This window comes from Vidua chalybeata, chromosome 34 (assembly GCF_026979565.1).
Source record: "Vidua chalybeata isolate OUT-0048 chromosome 34, bVidCha1 merged haplotype, whole genome shotgun sequence".
Lineage (NCBI taxonomy): Eukaryota > Metazoa > Chordata > Aves > Passeriformes > Viduidae > Vidua > Vidua chalybeata.
Genome location: NC_071563.1, coordinates 457314 through 474226, shown reverse-complemented (window position 1 = coordinate 474226; position 16913 = coordinate 457314). Strand labels below are relative to the sequence as shown.

General features: G+C 67.0%; 1 protein-coding gene across 1 annotated transcript; it reads left to right on the top strand.

Moving 5' to 3' along the window:
* Position 1: 1 nt before the first annotated feature.
* On the top strand, positions 2 to 16696 carry LOC128802148 (deleted in malignant brain tumors 1 protein-like). The gene is made up of 21 exons (XM_053968363.1): positions 2 to 69; positions 529 to 743; positions 1010 to 1063; positions 1563 to 1886; positions 2927 to 3361; positions 4736 to 5065; positions 6397 to 6717; positions 7669 to 7731; positions 7824 to 7886; positions 7939 to 7971; positions 8064 to 8084; positions 8584 to 8907; positions 10099 to 10470; positions 10564 to 10770; positions 10872 to 10925; positions 11733 to 11860; positions 13044 to 13239; positions 13638 to 14180; positions 14942 to 15262; positions 16192 to 16293; positions 16366 to 16696. Exons 2-21 carry the CDS (start codon positions 674 to 676, stop codon positions 16464 to 16466), a joined length of 4062 nt encoding a protein of 1353 aa, XP_053824338.1. The 5' UTR covers positions 2 to 69; positions 529 to 673; the 3' UTR covers positions 16467 to 16696.
* Positions 16697 to 16913: the final 217 nt, after the last annotated feature.

Sequence of the window (16913 nt, the reverse complement as noted above, 5' to 3'; positions counted from 1 at the left end):
GGGAGGGGCGGGGCCGGAGCCGCTCCGGGACAGCGGGAACGGAACGGGAGAGAGAGCGGGGGGGGACAGGTGAGGAACGGGCACAGCTGGGCACACCTGGATACACCTGGGCACACCTGAGGTACCTGGGGCACAGCTGGGCACACCTGGGCACACCCACAGACACACCTGGGCACACCTGAGGTACCTGGGGCACACCTGGGGCACAGCTGGGCACACCTGGGGCACCTGGGGGTATCCACAGACACACCTGGGCACACCTGGGCACACCTGGGCACAGCTGGGGGCGAGCACACACCTGGCGGGGAAACACTTGGGGGTCACCTGAGGGGCACCCGGGGGGGTGGGGACACACCTGGGGATGGACACCTGGCTGGGGGGGGGGGAGGGGTCTTCAACCACTGGGGGGACCCTCACCTGTGCTGACCCCTCACCTGTGCTGACCCTCACCTGTGCTGACCCCTCACCTGTGCTGACCCCTCACCTGTCCTGACCCCTCACCTGTCCCATCCCCCCTCACCTGTCCAGGTCCCTCACCTGTCCCAGCTCAGCCTCTCCTGAGACCTCGCCTGTGGTGGCCACGCCTTCTCACCTGTGCCTGAGCCCACCTGAGCACACCTGAGCCCACCTGAGCTCACCTGAACCCACCTGAGCTCACCTGTCCCCCCCCGCCATGAGGATTTGGAGCCCCCGTTACCTGCGGGCTCACCTGGGGCTGCTGCTGCACCTGTGGGGGCTCTGCGGTGAGTGGGGGAGGGGACAGGTGAGGGGGGGACAGGTGAGGGGGGAGGGGACAGGTGAGGGGGGGACAGGTGAGGGGGGAGGGGACAGGTGAGGGGGGGACAGGTGAGGGGGGAGGGGACAGGTGAGGGAGGAGGGGACAGGTGAGGCCACACCTGGGCACAGTTTGGGGCACAGGTGGGGGAGGGGCTCAGGTGAGACCTCCCCGCTCTCCACACCAGGTGAGCCCCTGGAGTGCCCAGGTGAGCTCACCTGTCCTGTGCTCCAGGTGTGCCCCCAGGTGCCGCCCTGGCGTCCTCAGGTGCGACCCCGGAACCCTCAGGTGAGTCCCTGACACCCCCAGGTGAGCCCTGGAGTGCCCAGGTGAGCTCCTGGAGTGCCCAGGTGAGCCCTGGAGTGCCCAGGTGAGTCCTGGAGTGCCCAGGTGAGCCCCTGGAGTGCCCAGGTGAGCTCCTGGAGTGCCCAGGTGAGCCCTGGAGTGCCCAGGTGAGCTCCTGGAGTGCCCAGGTGAGCCCTGGAGTGCCCAGGTGAGCCCCTGGAGTGCCCAGGTGAGCTCCTGGTGCCCAGGTGAGCCTGTGGCACGCCCAGGTGAGCCCTGGCACGCCCAGGTGAGGCCGGGCCACGCCCAGGTGAGCCCCTGGCACTCAGGTGAGCCCTGGAGTGCCCAGGTGAGCTCCTGGTGCCCAGGTGAGCTCCTGGTGCCCAGGTGAGCCCTGGAGTGCCCAGGTGAGCCCCTGGAGTGCCCAGGTGAGCCCCTGGCACGCCCAGGTGAGGCCGGGCCACGCCCAGCTGAGCTCACCTGTCCCCGTCCCGCGGCCCAGGTGAGCCCGAGGAGGGCCAGGTGCGCCTGGCCGGGGGCCCGCACAGGTGCGCGGGGCGCGTCGAGGTGTTCCACGCGGGCAGGTGGGGCACGGTGTGCGACGACACCTGGGACCTGGCGGACGCGGCCGTCACCTGCCGCCAGGTGCGCTGCGGCCCCGCCCTGTGGGCGCCGGGCGCGGCGCAGTTCGGGCGCGGCTCAGGTGCGATCTGGCTGGACCAGACCAACTGCAGCGGCAGCGAGGCGCACCTGGCCCAGTGCCCCGCCCACACCTGGGGCCGCAACGACTGCCAGCACGGGGAGGACGCCGGCGCCGTGTGCGCAGGTGAGACAGGACAGGTGAGATCAGGTGAGACAGGTGAGGGACAGGTGAGACAGGTGGGACAGGTGAGACAGGTGGGACAGGTGAGACAGGTGGGACAGGTGAGGGACAGGTGAGACAGGTGGGACAGGTGAGACAGGTGGGACAGGTGAGACAGGTGGGACAGGTGAGGGACAGGTGAGACAGGTGGGACAGGTGGGACAGGTGGGACAGGTGAGGGACACGTGGGACAGGTGAGACAGGTGAGACAGGTGGGACAGGTGGGACAGGTGAGGGACAGGTGGGACAGGTGAGACAGGTGAGACAGGACAGGTGGGACAGGTGAGGGACACGTGGGACAGGTGAGACAGGTGGGACAGGTGAGACAGGTGGGACAGGTGAGGGACAGGTGGGACAGGTGAGGGACAGGTGAAACAGGTGAGACAGGTGAGGACAGGTGGGACAGGTGAGGGACAGGTGAGACAGGTGGGACAGGTGGGACAGGTGGGACAGGTGAGGACAGGTGGGACAGGTGAGGGACAGGTGAGACAGGTGGGACAGGTGAGGGACAGGTGGGACAGGTGAGACAGGTGAGGGACAGGTGGGACAGGTGGGACAGGTGGGACAGGTGAGGACAGGTGATGGGCAGGTGGGACAGGTGAGGGACAGGTGGGACAGGTGTGCACAGGTGATACAGATGGGACAGGTGAAAGAGGTGATGGACAGGTGGGACAGGTGAGGACAGGTGTGCAGGTATGGACAGGTGTACTCAGGTGAGGTTACCTGGGGTTACCTGTGGACCTGTGGATACCTGGCAGTTACCTGGGGTTTATCTGGCATTTACCTGGGGTTACCTGGGGTTACCTGGGGTCACCTGGGAGTTACCTGTGAGCACCTGGGGTCACCTGGGGTCACCTGGGGTCACCTGGGGTCACCTGGGAGTTACCTGGGAGTTACCTGGGGTCACCTGGGAGTTACCTGTGAGCACCTGGGGTCACGTGGGGTCACCCGGGGTTACCTGGGCGTGCCCGGGTTACCTGTCCTGATCAGCTCAGGTGTTACAGACTCGCTGGAGCCGGAGCCGCCTCACCTGCGCCTGGCCGGGGGCCGGCACCGCTGCGCGGGGAGGGTGGAGCTGCTGCACCTGGGCAGGTGGGCCGGGGTCTGCGGGCACACCTGGGGCCCGCGGGAGGCTCAGGTGGTCTGCAGGTACCTGGGCTGCGGGACCCCCCTGGATGCACCTGGGGACGCACCTGGGGATGCACCTGAGGGTGCACCTGGGGACTCACCTGAGAGTGCACCTGAGAGTGCACCTGGGGATGCACCTGGGGCCGCACCTGGGGACGCACCTGGGGCCGCACCTGGGGCCGCACCTGGCCAGGTGTGGCTGGAACAGGTGAGCTGCAAAGGCACCGAGAGCGACCTGCGGCAGTGCAGGGCGGGGCCCTGGCGGGAGCGCACCTGTGCCCGGGGGGGCGTGGCCAACGTGACGTGCTCAGGTGGGTGTGACGTCACCCTCAGCTGGGCAGGCGGCTCAGGTGTGGGGGACGGCTCAGGTGGGTGTGGGAGCCTCACCTGGCCGCGTCACACCTGTGAACCCCGCACCCCCACCTGCCCCTCCCCCCCTTCACCTGTCCCGCTCGGGTGCCCCTCCCCCACCCCTCCCCCAGGTGAGCTGGGCCGTTACCTGAGCCCCACCCTCACCTGTCAGCCAGCCCAGGTCACACCTGGCCCCTCCCTCACCTGCCCAGGTCACACCTGTGCCCCTCCCTCACTTGCCCAGATCTCACCTGCCCTCCCTCACCTGACCAGGTCACACCTGTGCCCCTCCCTCACCTGAGCTCCACCTTCACCTGCCCAGGTCACACCTGACCCGCCCCACCCTCTCACCTGTCCCCTCCCTCACCTGAGCTCTCCCTCACCTGTCCCTGCACCTCACCTGTCCCCTCCCTCACCTGTCCCCATCACCTGAGCCCCTCCCTCACCTGTCTGCCCCTCACCTGTTCCTCACCTGTCCCTCTCTCACCTCTCCCTCTCTCACCTGTCCCACCCTCACCTGTCCCTCACCTGTCCCTCACCTGTCCCACTCTCACCTGTCTCTCACCTGTCCCACCCTCACCTGTCTCTCTCTCACCTGTCCCACCCTCACCTGTCCCACTCTCACCTGTCCCACTCTCACCTGTCTCTCACCTGTCCCTCTCTCACCTGTCTCTCTCTCACCTGTCCCACCCTCACCTGTCCCACTCTCACCTGTCCCTCTCTCACCTGTCTGACTCTCACCTGTCCCACTCTCACCTGTCCCTCACCTGTCCCACTCTCACCTGTCCCACCCTCACCTGTCCCACTCTCACCTGTCCCTCACCTGTCCCTCTCTCACCTGTCCCTCTCTCACCTGTCCCACCCTCACCTGTCCCTCACCTGTCCCTCACCTGCCCCACCCTCACCTGTCCCTCACCTGTCCCTCACCTGTCCCACTCTCACCTGTCCCTCTCTCACCTGTCCCACTCTCACCTGTCCCTCTCTCACCTGTCTCTCTCTCACCTGTCCCACTCTCACCTGTCCCTCTCTCACCTGTCCCTCACCTGTCCCACTCTCACCTGTCCCACCCTCACCTGTCCCACTCTCACCTGTCCCTCACCTGTCCCTCTCTCACCTGTCCCTCTCTCACCTGTCCCACCCTCACCTGTCCCTCACCTGTCCCTCACCTGCCCCACCCTCACCTGTCCCTCACCTGTCCCTCACCTGTCCCACTCTCACCTGTCCCTCTCTCACCTGTCCCACTCTCACCTGTCCCTCTCTCACCTGTCTCTCTCTCACCTGTCCCACTCTCACCTGTCCGACTCTCACCTGTCCCTCCCCTGTCCCCCCCCCAGGCTGGGCGCTGGCCACGCCCCCTCAGGTGCGCCTGGCGGACGGGCCAGGTGCGTGCGCGGGCCGGGTGGAGGTGCTGCACCTGGGCAGGTGGGGCACGGTGTGCGACGACGGCTGGGCCTTCCCCGCCGCCGCCGTCGTCTGCCGCTACCTGGGCTGCGGGCAGGTGATCGCGGCCCCGCCCCGCGCGCGCTTCGGGCCCGGCCGCGGCCCCGTCTGGCTGGACAGGCTCACCTGCACAGGTGAGGAGGCCGCGCCCCACGAGTGCCGCCACAGAGGGTGGGGAGTGCACAGCTGCCAGCACAGCGAGGACGCCGGCGTCGTGTGCGCAGGTGAGGCACCTGGGACAGGTGAGAGACACGTGAGACAGGTGAGACAGGTGAGACAGGTGAGACAGGTGAGACAGGTGTGCGCAGGTGAGGCACCTGGGACAGGTGAGAGACAGGTGAGGCACCTGGGACAGGTGAGACAGGTGAGACAGGTGGGACAGGTGGGACAGGTGAGACAGGTGTGCGCAGGTGAGGCACCTGGGACAGGTGAGACAGGTGAGAGACAGGTGAGGGAATAGGTGAGAGTGGGACAGGTGAGGGACAGGTGTGCGCAGGTGAGACAGGTGTGCGCAGGTGGGACAGGTGAGACAGGTGAGACAGGTGGGACAGGTGTGCGCAGGTGAGACACCTGGGACAGGTGAGACAGGTGAGACAGGTGAGAGACAGGTGAGGGACAGGTGAGACAGGTGAGACAGGTGAGAGACAGGTGAGGGACAGGTGAGACAGGTGAGGCACCTGGGACAGGTGAGAGATGGGACAGGTGTGCATAGGTGAGGACCTGGGACAGGTGAGAGACAGGTGAAAGCAACAGGTGTGCACAGGTGAGGCAGATGGGACAGGTGGGACTGGTGAGACAGGTGAGAGACAGGTGAGACAGGTGAGGCAGCTGGGACAGGTGAGACAGGTGAAAGCAACAGGTGTGCACAGGTGGGACAGGTGGGACAAGTGAGGGACAGGTGTGACACGAGTGTGCACAGGTGAGACAGGTGGGACAGGTGTGTGCAGGGGTTGGCCAGGTGAGAGATGGGACAGGTGTGCGCAGGTGAGGGACAGGTGTGTGCAGCTGTGTGCAGGTGAGGGGTGGGGGACAGGTGAGGGATGGGAACAGGTGGGATGGGTGTGCACAGGTGAGGGACAGGTGAGGACAGGTGGGCTGTGACTGAAGCTCCTCACCTGTCCCACCCTCACCTGTCCCTCACCTGTCCCATTCTCACCTGTCCCATTCTCACCTGTCCCACCCTCACCTGTCCCTCACCTGTGCCACTCTCACCTGTCCCACCCTCACCTGTCCCATTCTCACCTGTCCCTCACCTGTCCCACCCTCACCTGTCCCATTCTCACCTGCCCCTCACCTGTCCCACCCTCACCTGTCCCTCACCTGTCCCACCCTCACCTGTCCCAATCTCACCTGTGCCACTCTCACCTGTCCCACCCTCACCTGTCCCATTCTCACCTGCCCCTCACCTGTCCCACCCTCACCTGTCCCACTCTCACCTGTCCCTCACCTGTCCCACCCTCACCTGTCCCACCCTCACCTGTCCCACCCTCACCTGTCCCACCCTCACCTGTCCCAATCTCACCTGTCCCACCCTCACCTGTCCCCCCCCCGGCAGGTTCGGGCCTGGCCGACCTGGTTCACCTGCGCCTGGCCGGGGGCCCGCACAGGTGCGCCGGCCGCCTGCAGGTGCGGCACGAGGGGCGCTGGGGCGGGGTCTGCGGCCTCACCTGGGCGCTGCCCGCCGCGCGCGTCGCCTGCCGCTACCTGGGCTGCGGCCCCGCCCTCGGCGCCGCCCAGGTGAGCGTGCCCCGCGACGAGCTCACCTGGGTGGAGTCGCTCAGGTGCGAGGGCGGCGAGGGGAACCTGCTGGAGTGCCAGGTGAGGGCCTGGGGCGCCCCCCCCTGCCCGCACGCCGCCGTCACCTGCGCCGAGCCAGGTGAGCCCCGGGGCACCTGCGCAGGTGAGGCGGGAGGGGCACACCTGGGACACACCTGGGGACACACCTGGGACACACCTGGGGACACAGCTGGGACACACTTTGGGACAGCTGGGACACACCTGGGACACCTGGGGACAGCTGGGGATACCTGGGACACACCTGGGGGTACAGCTGGGGGGACAGCTGGGACACCTGGGATACACCTGGGGGTACAGCTGGGACACACCTGGGGGTACACCTGGGACACACCTGGGGGTACAGCTGGGACACACCTGGGCACACCTGGGGACAGCTGGGACACACCTGCGCACACCTGGGACACACCTGGGACACACCTGGGGGCACCTGGGGGTATAGCTGGGACACACCTGGGGGGACTCCTGGGCACACCTGTGACACACCTGGGGACAGCTGGGGACACCTGGGCACACCTGGGACACCTGGGAAACACCTGGGCACACCTGGGGATACACCTGGGACACACCTGGGAACACCCACAGAACACCTGGGCACACCTGGGACACACCTGGGGGTACAGCTGGGGACACCTGGGACACACCTGGGGACACCTGGGACACACCTGGAGACACACCTGGGCACACCCACAGAACACCTGGGCACACCTGGGATACACCTGGGGACACCTGGGGACAGCTGGGGATACCTGGGTACACCTGGGCACACCCACAGAACACCTGGGCACACCTGGGACACACCTGGGCACACCTGGGACACACCTGGACACACCTGGGGGGATCCACAGACACACCTGGGCACACCTGGGAATATCCCATGACACACCTGGGCACACCTGGGCACAGCTGGGGCACCGCCCAGGTGAGCTCACCTGCCCAGCTCCCCCCATGTGCTCCAGGTGAGGCCCCAGCACGCCCAGGTGAGCCCCTGGAGTGCCCAGGTGAGCTCACCTGCCCTTGCTTTGTGTTCCAGGTGTGTCCCTGCCTGAGCCAGGTGTGAGCCCGGCACCCTCAGGTGAGCCCCAGGCGTCCCCAGGTGAGCTGGGGCTGCTGAACCACGCCCGCACCTGGCTCAGGTGGGGCTGGCCCCGCCCAGGTGAGCTCACCTGTCCGTGTTCCGTGTCCCAGGTGCAGCCCCGCCGCCCTCAGGTGCGACCCCAGAACCCCCAGGTGAGCACCTGACACCCCCAGGTGAGCCCTGGAGTGCCCAGGTGAGCTCACCTGTCTCTGTTCCGTGTTCCAGGTGTGCCCCCAGCTGTGACCCCGGAACCCTCAGGTGAGTCCCTGACAGCCCCAGGTGAGCCCTGGAGTGCTCAGGTGAGCTCCTGGCACTCAGGTGAGCTCACCTGTCCCTGTTCCATGTTCCAGGTGTGACTGCGGAGCCCCCAGGTGAGCTGACCCCCCCAGGTGAGCCCTGGAGTGCCCAGGTGAGCCCGTGGCACGCCCAGGTGAGCTCCTGGAGTGCCCAGGTGATCCCAGGGCACGCCCAGGTGAGCCCTGGAGTGCCCAGGTGAGCTCCTGGAGTGCCCAGGTGAGCCCCTGGTGTTCCCAGGTGAGCCCTGGAGTGCCCAGGTGAGCTCCTGGAGTGCCCAGGTGAGCCCCTGGCACTCAGGTGAGCTCCTGGAGTGCCCAGGTGAGCTCCTGGAGTGCCCAGGTGAGCCCCTGGCACGCCCAGGTGAGGCCGGGCCACGCCCAGGTGAGCCCCTGGCACTCAGGTGAGCCCTGGAGTGCCCAGGTGAGCTCCTGGTGCCCAGGTGAGCTTCTGGTCCCCAGGTGAGCCCTGGAGTGCCCAGGTGAGCCCCTGGAGTGCCCAGGTGAGCCCCTGGCACGCCCAGGTGAGGCCGGGCCACGCCCAGCTGAGCTCACCTGTCCCCGTCCCGCGGCCCAGGTGAGCCCGAGGAGGGCCAGGTGCGCCTGGCCGGGGGCCCGCACAGGTGCGCGGGGCGCGTCGAGGTGTTCCACGCGGGCAGGTGGGGCACGGTGTGCGACGACACCTGGGACCTGGCGGCCGCGGCCGTCACCTGCCGCCAGGTGCGCTGCGGCCCCGCCCTGTGGGCGCCGGGCGCGGCGCAGTTCGGCGAGGGGGCGGGGCCGGTGTGGCTGGACGGGCTCAGGTGCGCCGGCAGCGAGGCTCACCTGGCCCAGTGCCCCGGGCACACCTGGGGGACGCACACCTGCAACCACGCCGAGGACGCCGGCGCCGCCTGCGCAGGTGAGGGCGGGCAGGTGAGATCAGGTGGGACAGGTGAGCTCAGGTGAGCTCAGGTGAGCTCAGGTGTGCTCAGGTGTGCTCAGGTGAGACAGGTAGGCTCAGGTGAGCTCAGGTGAATGTGGGCAAGTGAGATCAGGTGAGCTCAGGTGAGCTCAGGTGAATGTGGGCAGGTGAGCTCAGGTGGGCTCAGGTGTGCAGGAGAGGGGACAGGTGAGTTCAGGTGTGCGCAGGTGAGGCAGGTGAGCTCAGGTGCGCAGGTGAGTGTGCCCAGGTGAGCTCAGGTGTGCCCAGGGAAGTGCAGACAGGTGAGCTCAGGTGAGCAGGAGTGAGGACAGGTGAGCGCACCTGGACTATGGGGGTTGGAGGGGATGGGGGAGGGGAGGGCACACCTGGGCACACCTGAGGCCAAGCTGGGACACACCTGGGACACACCTGGCCCTGCCCCACACCTGTCCCCAGGTAACCCTTAGTTAACCCTGCCCCTCACCTGTCCCTCACCTGCCCCAGGTAACCCCAACCCCACCTGTCCCAGGTGACCCCAACCCTCCACACCTGTCCCTCACCTGTCCTGCCCCCCACCTGTCCCAGGTAACGCCAATCCCTCACCTGGCCCTCACCTGCCCCAGGTGACCCCATCCCCTCACCTGTCCCAGGTAACCCTGCCCCCCTCACCTGTCCCTCACCTGCCCCAGGTGATCCCTCCCTACACCTGCCCCAGGTGACCCCTCCCCACACCTGTCCCTCACCTGTCCCAGGTGTCCCCATCCCCTCACCTGCCCCAGGTAACCCCAACCCCTCACCTGTCCCTCACCTGTCCCAGGTGACCCCATCCCCTCACCTGTCCCAGGTAACCCTGCCCCCCTCACCTGTCCCTCACCTGCCCCAGGTAACCCCAACCCCTCACCTGTCCCTCACCTGCCCCAGGTGATCCCTCCCTACACCTGTCCCAGGTAACCCCTCCCCTCACCTGTCCCTCACCTGTCCCAGGTGACCCCTCCCCTCACCTGTCCCTCACCTGCCCCAGGTAACCCCAACCCCTCACCTGTCCCTCACCTGTCCCAGGTGACCCCTCTCCTCACCTGCCCCAGGTAACCCTGCCCCCCTCACCTGTCCCTCACCTGCCCCAGGTGACCCCTCCCCTCACCTGCCCCAGGTGACCCCTCCCCTCCCCTCCCCTCCCCTCCGTTGCAGCCTCGGCGGCGCCGGCCCCGCCCCAGGTGCGCCTCTCAGGTGCGCCCGGCAGGTGCGCGGGGCGGGTGGAGGTGCTGCACGCGCACCTGTGGGGCACCGTCTGCGACGACGGCTGGGGCGCGCGGCAGGCGCAGGTGCTCTGCGCTCACCTGGGCTGCGGCCCCGCCCTGGAGGCGCCGGGCGCGGCCAGGTACGGCCGGGGGGAGGGGCCCATCTGGCTCGATGACGTCACCTGCACGGGGGAGGAGCCCGACTTCTTCAGGTGCGCCCACCGCACCTGGGGGGAGAACAACTGCCACCACGGCGAGGACGCGGGCGTGGTGTGCGCAGGTGAGGCACAGGTGTGCGCAGGTGAGGCACAGGTGTGCGCAGGTGTGCCAGGTGTGCACAGGTGAGGCACACACAGGTGTGCCAGGTGTGCTCAGGTGTGCCAGGTGTGCGCAGGTGAGGCACAGGTGTGCGCAGGTGAGGCACAGGTGTGCCAGGTGTGCACAGGTGAGGCACAGGTGTGCCAGGTGTGCGCAGGTGAGGCACAGGTGTGCACAGGTGTGCCACAGGTGTGCCAGGTGTGCGCAGGTGAGGCACAGGTGTGCACAGGTGTGCCACAGGTGTGCCAGGTGTGCGCAGGTGAGGCACAGGTGTGCGCAGGTGAGGCACGCACAGGTGTGCCAGGTGTGCCAGGTGTGCGCAGGTGTGCCAGGTGTGCCAGGTGTGCGCAGGTGAGGCACAGGTGTGCGCAGGTGAGGCACGCACAGGTGTGCCAGGTGTGCCAGGTGTGCGCAGGTGTGCGCAGGTGAGGCACGCACAGGTGTGCCAGGTGTGCGCAGGTGAGGCACAGGTGTGCACAGGTGAGGCACGCACAGGTGTGCCAGGTGTGCGCAGGTGTGCGCAGGTGTGCCAGGTGTGCGCAGGTGAGGCACAGGTGTGCGCAGGTGAGGCACGCACAGGTGTGCCAGGTGTGCCAGGTGTGCCAGGTGTGCGCAGGTGTGCCAGGTGTGGCAGGTGTGCGCAGGTGAGGCACGCACAGGTGTGCCAGGTGTGCCAGGTGTGCCAGGTGTGCTCAGGTGAGGCACAGGTGTGCCAGGTGTGCTCAGGTGTGCACAGGCGAGGCACGCACAGGTGTGCGCAGGTGTGATAGGGACAGGTGCGCCAGGTGTGTGCAGGTGTGCACAGATGTGAGCAGGTGTGCAATGGACAGGTGTGCGCAGGTGTGCTCAGGTGTGCACAGGTGAGCGCCCACAGGTGTGTGCAGGTGTGCCCAGGTATGATATGGACAGGTGTGCACAGGTGTGTGTGCAGGTGTGATATGGACAGGTGTGTGCAGGTGAGCACCGACAGGTGTGCACAGGTGTGCGCAGGTGTGATGTGCACAGGTGAGGCACGGGCAGGTGTGCACAGGTGAGGACAGGTGTGCACAGGTGTGTTCAGGTGTGCTATGGACAGGTGTGTGCAGGTGTGTTCAGGTGTGCTATGGACAGGTGTGTGCAGGTGAGGACAGGTGTGTTCAGGTGTGCTATGGACAGGTGTGCGCAGGTGTGCCATGCACAGGTGTGGCGGGGGCTCCCTTAGGGCGGGTCTCACCTGTCCAGGTGAGCCTCAGCCGGCGCCGGGGCCTCACCTGTGCGTCCCCACAGGTAACTCGAGCTCAGGTGAGGTGCGGCTGGCGGCCGGGCCGCACCTGTGCGCAGGTAGGGTGGAGGTGCTGCACGAGGGGCGCTGGGGCACCGTGTGCGACCACGGCTGGGACCTGAGCGACGCCCAGGTGAGCACAGGTGGGGACAGGTGAGGGCAGGGGGGACAGGTGAGGGCAGGGGGGCTCAGGTGAGCACAGGTGAGCACAGGTGAGGGCAGGAGGGGCTGCACAGGTGAGCACAGGTGCGGCCAGGTGAGGCTGGGGGGCTGCACAGGTGAGCCCTGCGGGTGCCCAGGTGAGCTCAGGTGTTTCCTTGGGCTCACTCAGGTGTGTTTGGGCTCACCCAGGTGTGTTTACCTGACCCAGGTGTATTTAAGGCCCCCCAGGTGTGTTTACCTGCCCCAGGTGTGTTTGGGATCTCTCAGGTGTATTTAAGGCCTCTCAGGTGTGCTCACCTGCCCCAGGTGTGTTTAAGGCCCCCCAGGTGTGTTTAAGGTCACTCAGGTGTGTTTAAGGCCCCCCCAGGTGTATTTACCTGCCCCCAGGTGTATTCCCAGGACTCACCCAGGTGTGCTCACCTGCCCCAGGTGTGTTTGGGATATCTCAGGTGTATTTAAGGCCTCTCAGGTGTGCTCACCTGCCCCAGGTGTGTTTAAGGCCCCCAGGTGTGTTTAAGGCCCCCCAGGTGTGTTTACCTGCCCCAGGTGTGTTTGGGATATCTCAGGTGTATTTAAGGCCTCTCAGGTGTGTTTACCTGCCCCAGGTGTATTTAAGGTCACTCAGGTGTGTTTAAGGCCCCCAGGTGTGTTTACCTGTCCCGGGTGTGTTTAAAGCCCCCCAGGTGTATTTACCTGTCCCAGTTGTGTTTAAGGCCCCCAGGTGTGTTTACCTGCCCAGGTGTGTTTACCTGCCCAGGTGTGTTCACCTGCCCCCAGGTGTATTTAAAGCCCCCCAGGTGTGTTTAAGGCCTCCCAGGTGTGTTTAAGGCCCCCAGGTGTGTTTACCTGCCCAGGTGTATTTAAGGTCTCAGGTGTGTTTACCTGTCACAGGTGTGTTTACCTGCCCAGGTGTGTTTAAGGTCACTCAAGTGTGTTTACCTGCCCCAGGTGTGTTTAAGGCCCCCCAGGTGTGTTTACCTGCCCCAGGTGTGTTTAAGGCCCCCCCAGGTGTGCTCACCTGCCCCAGGTGTGTTCCCAGGCCTCACCCAGGTGTGCTCACCTGCCCCAGGTGTGTTCCCAGGCCTCACCCAGGTGTGCTCACCTGCCCCAGGTGTGTTCCCAGGCCTCACCCAGGTGTGCTCACCTGCCCACAGGTGGTGTGCCGCCAGGTGCGCTGCGGGCCGGCGCTGGCGGCCCCGGGCGGGGCGCGCTTCGGGCGGGGCTCGGGCCAGGTGTGGCTGAGCGAGCTCACCTGCGCGGGCAGCGAGCGGCACCTGGGGCACTGCCCCGCCCCCCCCTGGGGCAGCAACACCTGCGGGCACGAACGCGACGCGGCGGTGGAGTGCGCAGGTGAGCACCGACAGGTGGGAACAGGTACGGACAGGTGAGCACAGGTGAGCACAGACAGGTGGGCACAGGTGAGGACAGGTGAGGACAGGTGAGGACAGGTGGGAACAGGTGAGGACAGGTGAGCACAGGTGAGCACGGACAGGTGGGCACAGGTGAGGACAGGTGAGGACAGGTGAGAATAGCTGAGCACAGGTGAGTATGGACAGGTGGGCACAGGTATGGACAGGTGAGGACAGGTGAGCATGCCCACTGTCCATGCTCACCTGTCCATGCTCACCTGTCCGCACCTGTGCCCACCTGTCTGTGCTCACCTGCCTGTACCTGTTCCTACCTGTCCATACCTGTGCTCACCTGTCCATCCCTCACCTGTCCATCCCTCACCTGTCCCATCCCCACAGCCCCGCCCCCCACACCCTCACCTGTCCCTCACCTGTCTCACCTGTCCCTCACCTGTCCCTCACCTGTCTCACCTGTCTCTCACCTGTCCCTCACCTGTCCCTCACCTGTCTCACCTGTCCCTCACCTGTCTCACCTGTCCCTCACCTGTCTCACCTGTCCTGTCCCCGCAGCCCCGCCCCCCACGCCCTCACCTGTCCCGACGGCTCCGGGGGCGCCTCTCCAGGTGCGCCTGGCCGGGGGCCCGCACAGGTGCGCGGGGCGCGTCGAGGTGTTCCACGCGGGCAGGTGGGGCACGGTGTGCGACGACACCTGGGACCTGGCGGCCGCGCGGGTCACCTGCCGCCAGGTGCGCTGCGGCCCCGCCCTGGGCGCGCCCGGCCGCGCCCGCTTCGGGCCCGGCGCCGGCCCCGTGTGGCTGGACCAGGTGCGCTGCTCAGGTGAGGAGCTCACCTTGGACAGGTGCGAGCGGCAGCCCTGGGGGGAGCACGACTGCGGGCACGAGGAGGACGCGGGCGTGGTGTGCGCAGGTGAGCACGGCACAGGTGAGGGCAGGGGGGACAGGTGAGCACGGCACAGGTGAGGGGACAGGTGAGCACCTGCAGGGGACAGGTGAGGGCTGGGACAGGTGAGGGCTGGGACAGGTGAGGGGACAGGTGAGGGCTGGGACAGGTGAGGGGTGGGGGGACAGGTGAGCACCTGGGACAGGTGAGGGGACAGGTGAGCACCTGGGAGGGACAGGTGAGGGGACAGGTGAGGGCTGGGACAGGTGAGAGCACAGGTGAGGGCTGGGAAAGGTGAGCACCTGGGGGGGACTGGTGAGCACCTGGGACAGGTGAGGGGACAGGTGAGGGCTGGGACAGGTGAGGGCTGGGACAGGTGAGGGGTGGGGGGACAGGTGAGCACCTGGGGGGGACTGGTGAGGGCCGGGACAGGTGAGGGGACAGGTGAGCACCTGTGGGGGACAGGTGAGGGCTGGGACAGGTGAGGGGTGGGGGGACACATGAGAACCTGGGACAGGTGAAGGCTGGGACAGGTGAGCACCTGGGTCAGGTGAGGGCAGGGGGGACAGGTGAGAACCTGGAGACAGGTGAGGGCTGGGCCAGGTGAGCACCTGGGGACAGGTGAGGGGTGCAGGGGGACAGGTGAGGGGACAGGTGAGCACCTGGGGGGGACAGGTGAGCACCTGGGGACAGGTGAGGGGTGGGGGGGTTCAGGTGTGTTTGGGAGGGTTCAGGTGTGCCCAGGTGTGCTCACCTGCCCCCAGGTGTGCCCAGGTGTGCCTGACGCTCTCCCCTCCCCGCAGGTGCCGACCCCCCCCAGGTGCGGCTGCGGGGCGGCCCCGGGCCCTGCGCGGGGCAGGTGCAGGTGCTGCTGCAGCGCACCTGGCTGCAGGTGTGCGGCCTCACCTGGGGGCTGCCCGAGGCGCAGGTGCTGTGCCGGCAGCTGGGCTGCGGCCCCGCCCTCGGCGCACCTGTGGGGCCGCACCTGCCGGGGGCGGGGCCTCACCTGGCCGGGCTCACCTGCGACGGCTCCGAGTCGCAGCTGCAGGAGTGCCTGCGGGAGGGGGCGGGGCCGAGCACCTGCACAGGTGGGGCGGCGCAGGTGCGCTGCGCCCTGCCCGCAGGTGAGCGCCGGGGGGAGGGGCCAAAGGGGAGGGACAGGTGTGGGGGGAGGGGCCAAAGGGGAGGGGAGGGGCACCAGGTGAGGGGGAGGGGCAAAAATGAGCACAGGTGTGCGGGAGGGGCTGCAGGTGAGCCCCAGGTGTGCGGGAGGGGCTCCAGGTGAGCCCCAGGTGTGGGGGAGGGGCTGCAGGTGAGCCCCAGGTGTGGGGGAGGGGCCACAGGTGAGCCCCAGGTGTGGGGGAGGGGCCACAGGTGAGCCCCAGGTGTGGGGGAGGGGCCACAGGTGAGCCCCAGGTGTGGGGGAGGGGCTGCAGGTGAGCCCCAGGTGTGCGGGAGGAATCCCGGTGCAAGTCAGGTGAGGGGAAGAGCTGGGACAGGTGAGGAGGGAGGAGCCAGGACAGGTGAGGAGGGCCAGGACAGGTGGGACAGGTGAAGGCGGGACAGGTGAGAAACAGGAACCAGGACAGGTGAGACAGGTGAAGGTGGGCCAGGTGAGGAACAGGAATGAGGACAGGTGAGGAGGGAGGAGCCAGGACAGGTGGGACAGGTGAGAAGAGCCAGGCCAGGTGGGAAAGGTGGGACAGGTGAGAAGGGTGGGACAGGTGAGCACAAGTGAGGACAGGTGAGCAGGGTGGGACAGGTGAGGACAGGTAAGGACAGGTGAGGACAGGTGAGAACGGTGGGACAGGTAGGGACAGGTGAGCAGGGCAAGGCAGGTAAGGACAGGTGAGGACAGGTGAGGACAGGTGAGCAGAGTGGGGCAGGTGAGGACAGGTGAGGACAGGTGAGGACAGGTGAGGACAGGTGAGGACAGGTGAGCAGGGTGAGGCAGGTGAGGACAGGTGAGCACAGGTGAGGACAGGTGAGGCAGGTGAGGACAGGTGAGGACAGGTGTGCTGGCTCCCCCCAACCCCTCACCTGTCCCCGCCAGGTGCGGCCCCCACCTGCGCGTACCTGGTGGCGCTGCTGGTGCTGCTGACGTCGCTGGGCGGGGCCCTGCTCTGGCTCACCTTGCGGGCCAGGTGTGTCCCAGGTGAGTCCCGCACCTGCCCCGCCCCCCCAGGCGAGCCCAGGTGAGCCCGGGTGACGCCAGGTGTGTCCCCAGCTCACCTGGACGCCCCGAGGGCCCCCGGCGCCATTTACCTGCCCAGGAGGGACTCACCTGGCGAGGCCGAGGAGCTGCAGCTGATGGACGACGCCCCCTGAGCTCACCTGGCGGGGCTCACCTGGCGGGGCTCACCTGGAGCTCACCTGGAGCCTGGAGCTCAGCTGGAATCCCTCACCTGAAATCCTCACCTGAAATCCTCACCTGGAATCCTCACCTGGCCGCTCTCACCTGGAATCCTCACCTGCAATCTTCACCTGCAATCTTCACCTGGACCTTACCTGGAATCTTCACCTGGAATCGCTCACCTGAACCTCATCTGGAATTCTCACCTGGCTGCTCTCACCTGAACCTCACCTGGCCACTCTCACCTGGCCCCTCTCACCTGGAACCTTACCTGGAATCTTCACCTGGAATCCGCACCTGAACCTCACCTGGCCACTCTCACGTGACCCTCATACCTGGACCTCTCACCTGGAATCCCCACCTGGAATCCTCACTCACCTGGAACCTCACCTGGAACCTCACCTGGCTGCTCTCACCTGAAC

What these genes read in the sequence shown, in the direction of transcription:
- LOC128802148 (XM_053968363.1), top strand. Translation starts at nt 674, where the DNA reads ATGAGGATTTGGAGCCCCCGTTACCTGCGGGCTCACCTGGGGCTGCTG. An exon ending in TGAGCCCCAGGCGTCCCCAG is followed by an intron (nt 7,732 to 7,823) that starts GTGAGCTGGGGC and finishes TCCGTGTCCCAG; the next exon opens with GTGCAGCCCCGCCGCCCTCA. An exon ending in CGCCGGCGCCGCCTGCGCAG is followed by an intron (nt 8,908 to 10,098) that starts GTGAGGGCGGGC and finishes CCTCCGTTGCAG; the next exon opens with CCTCGGCGGCGCCGGCCCCG.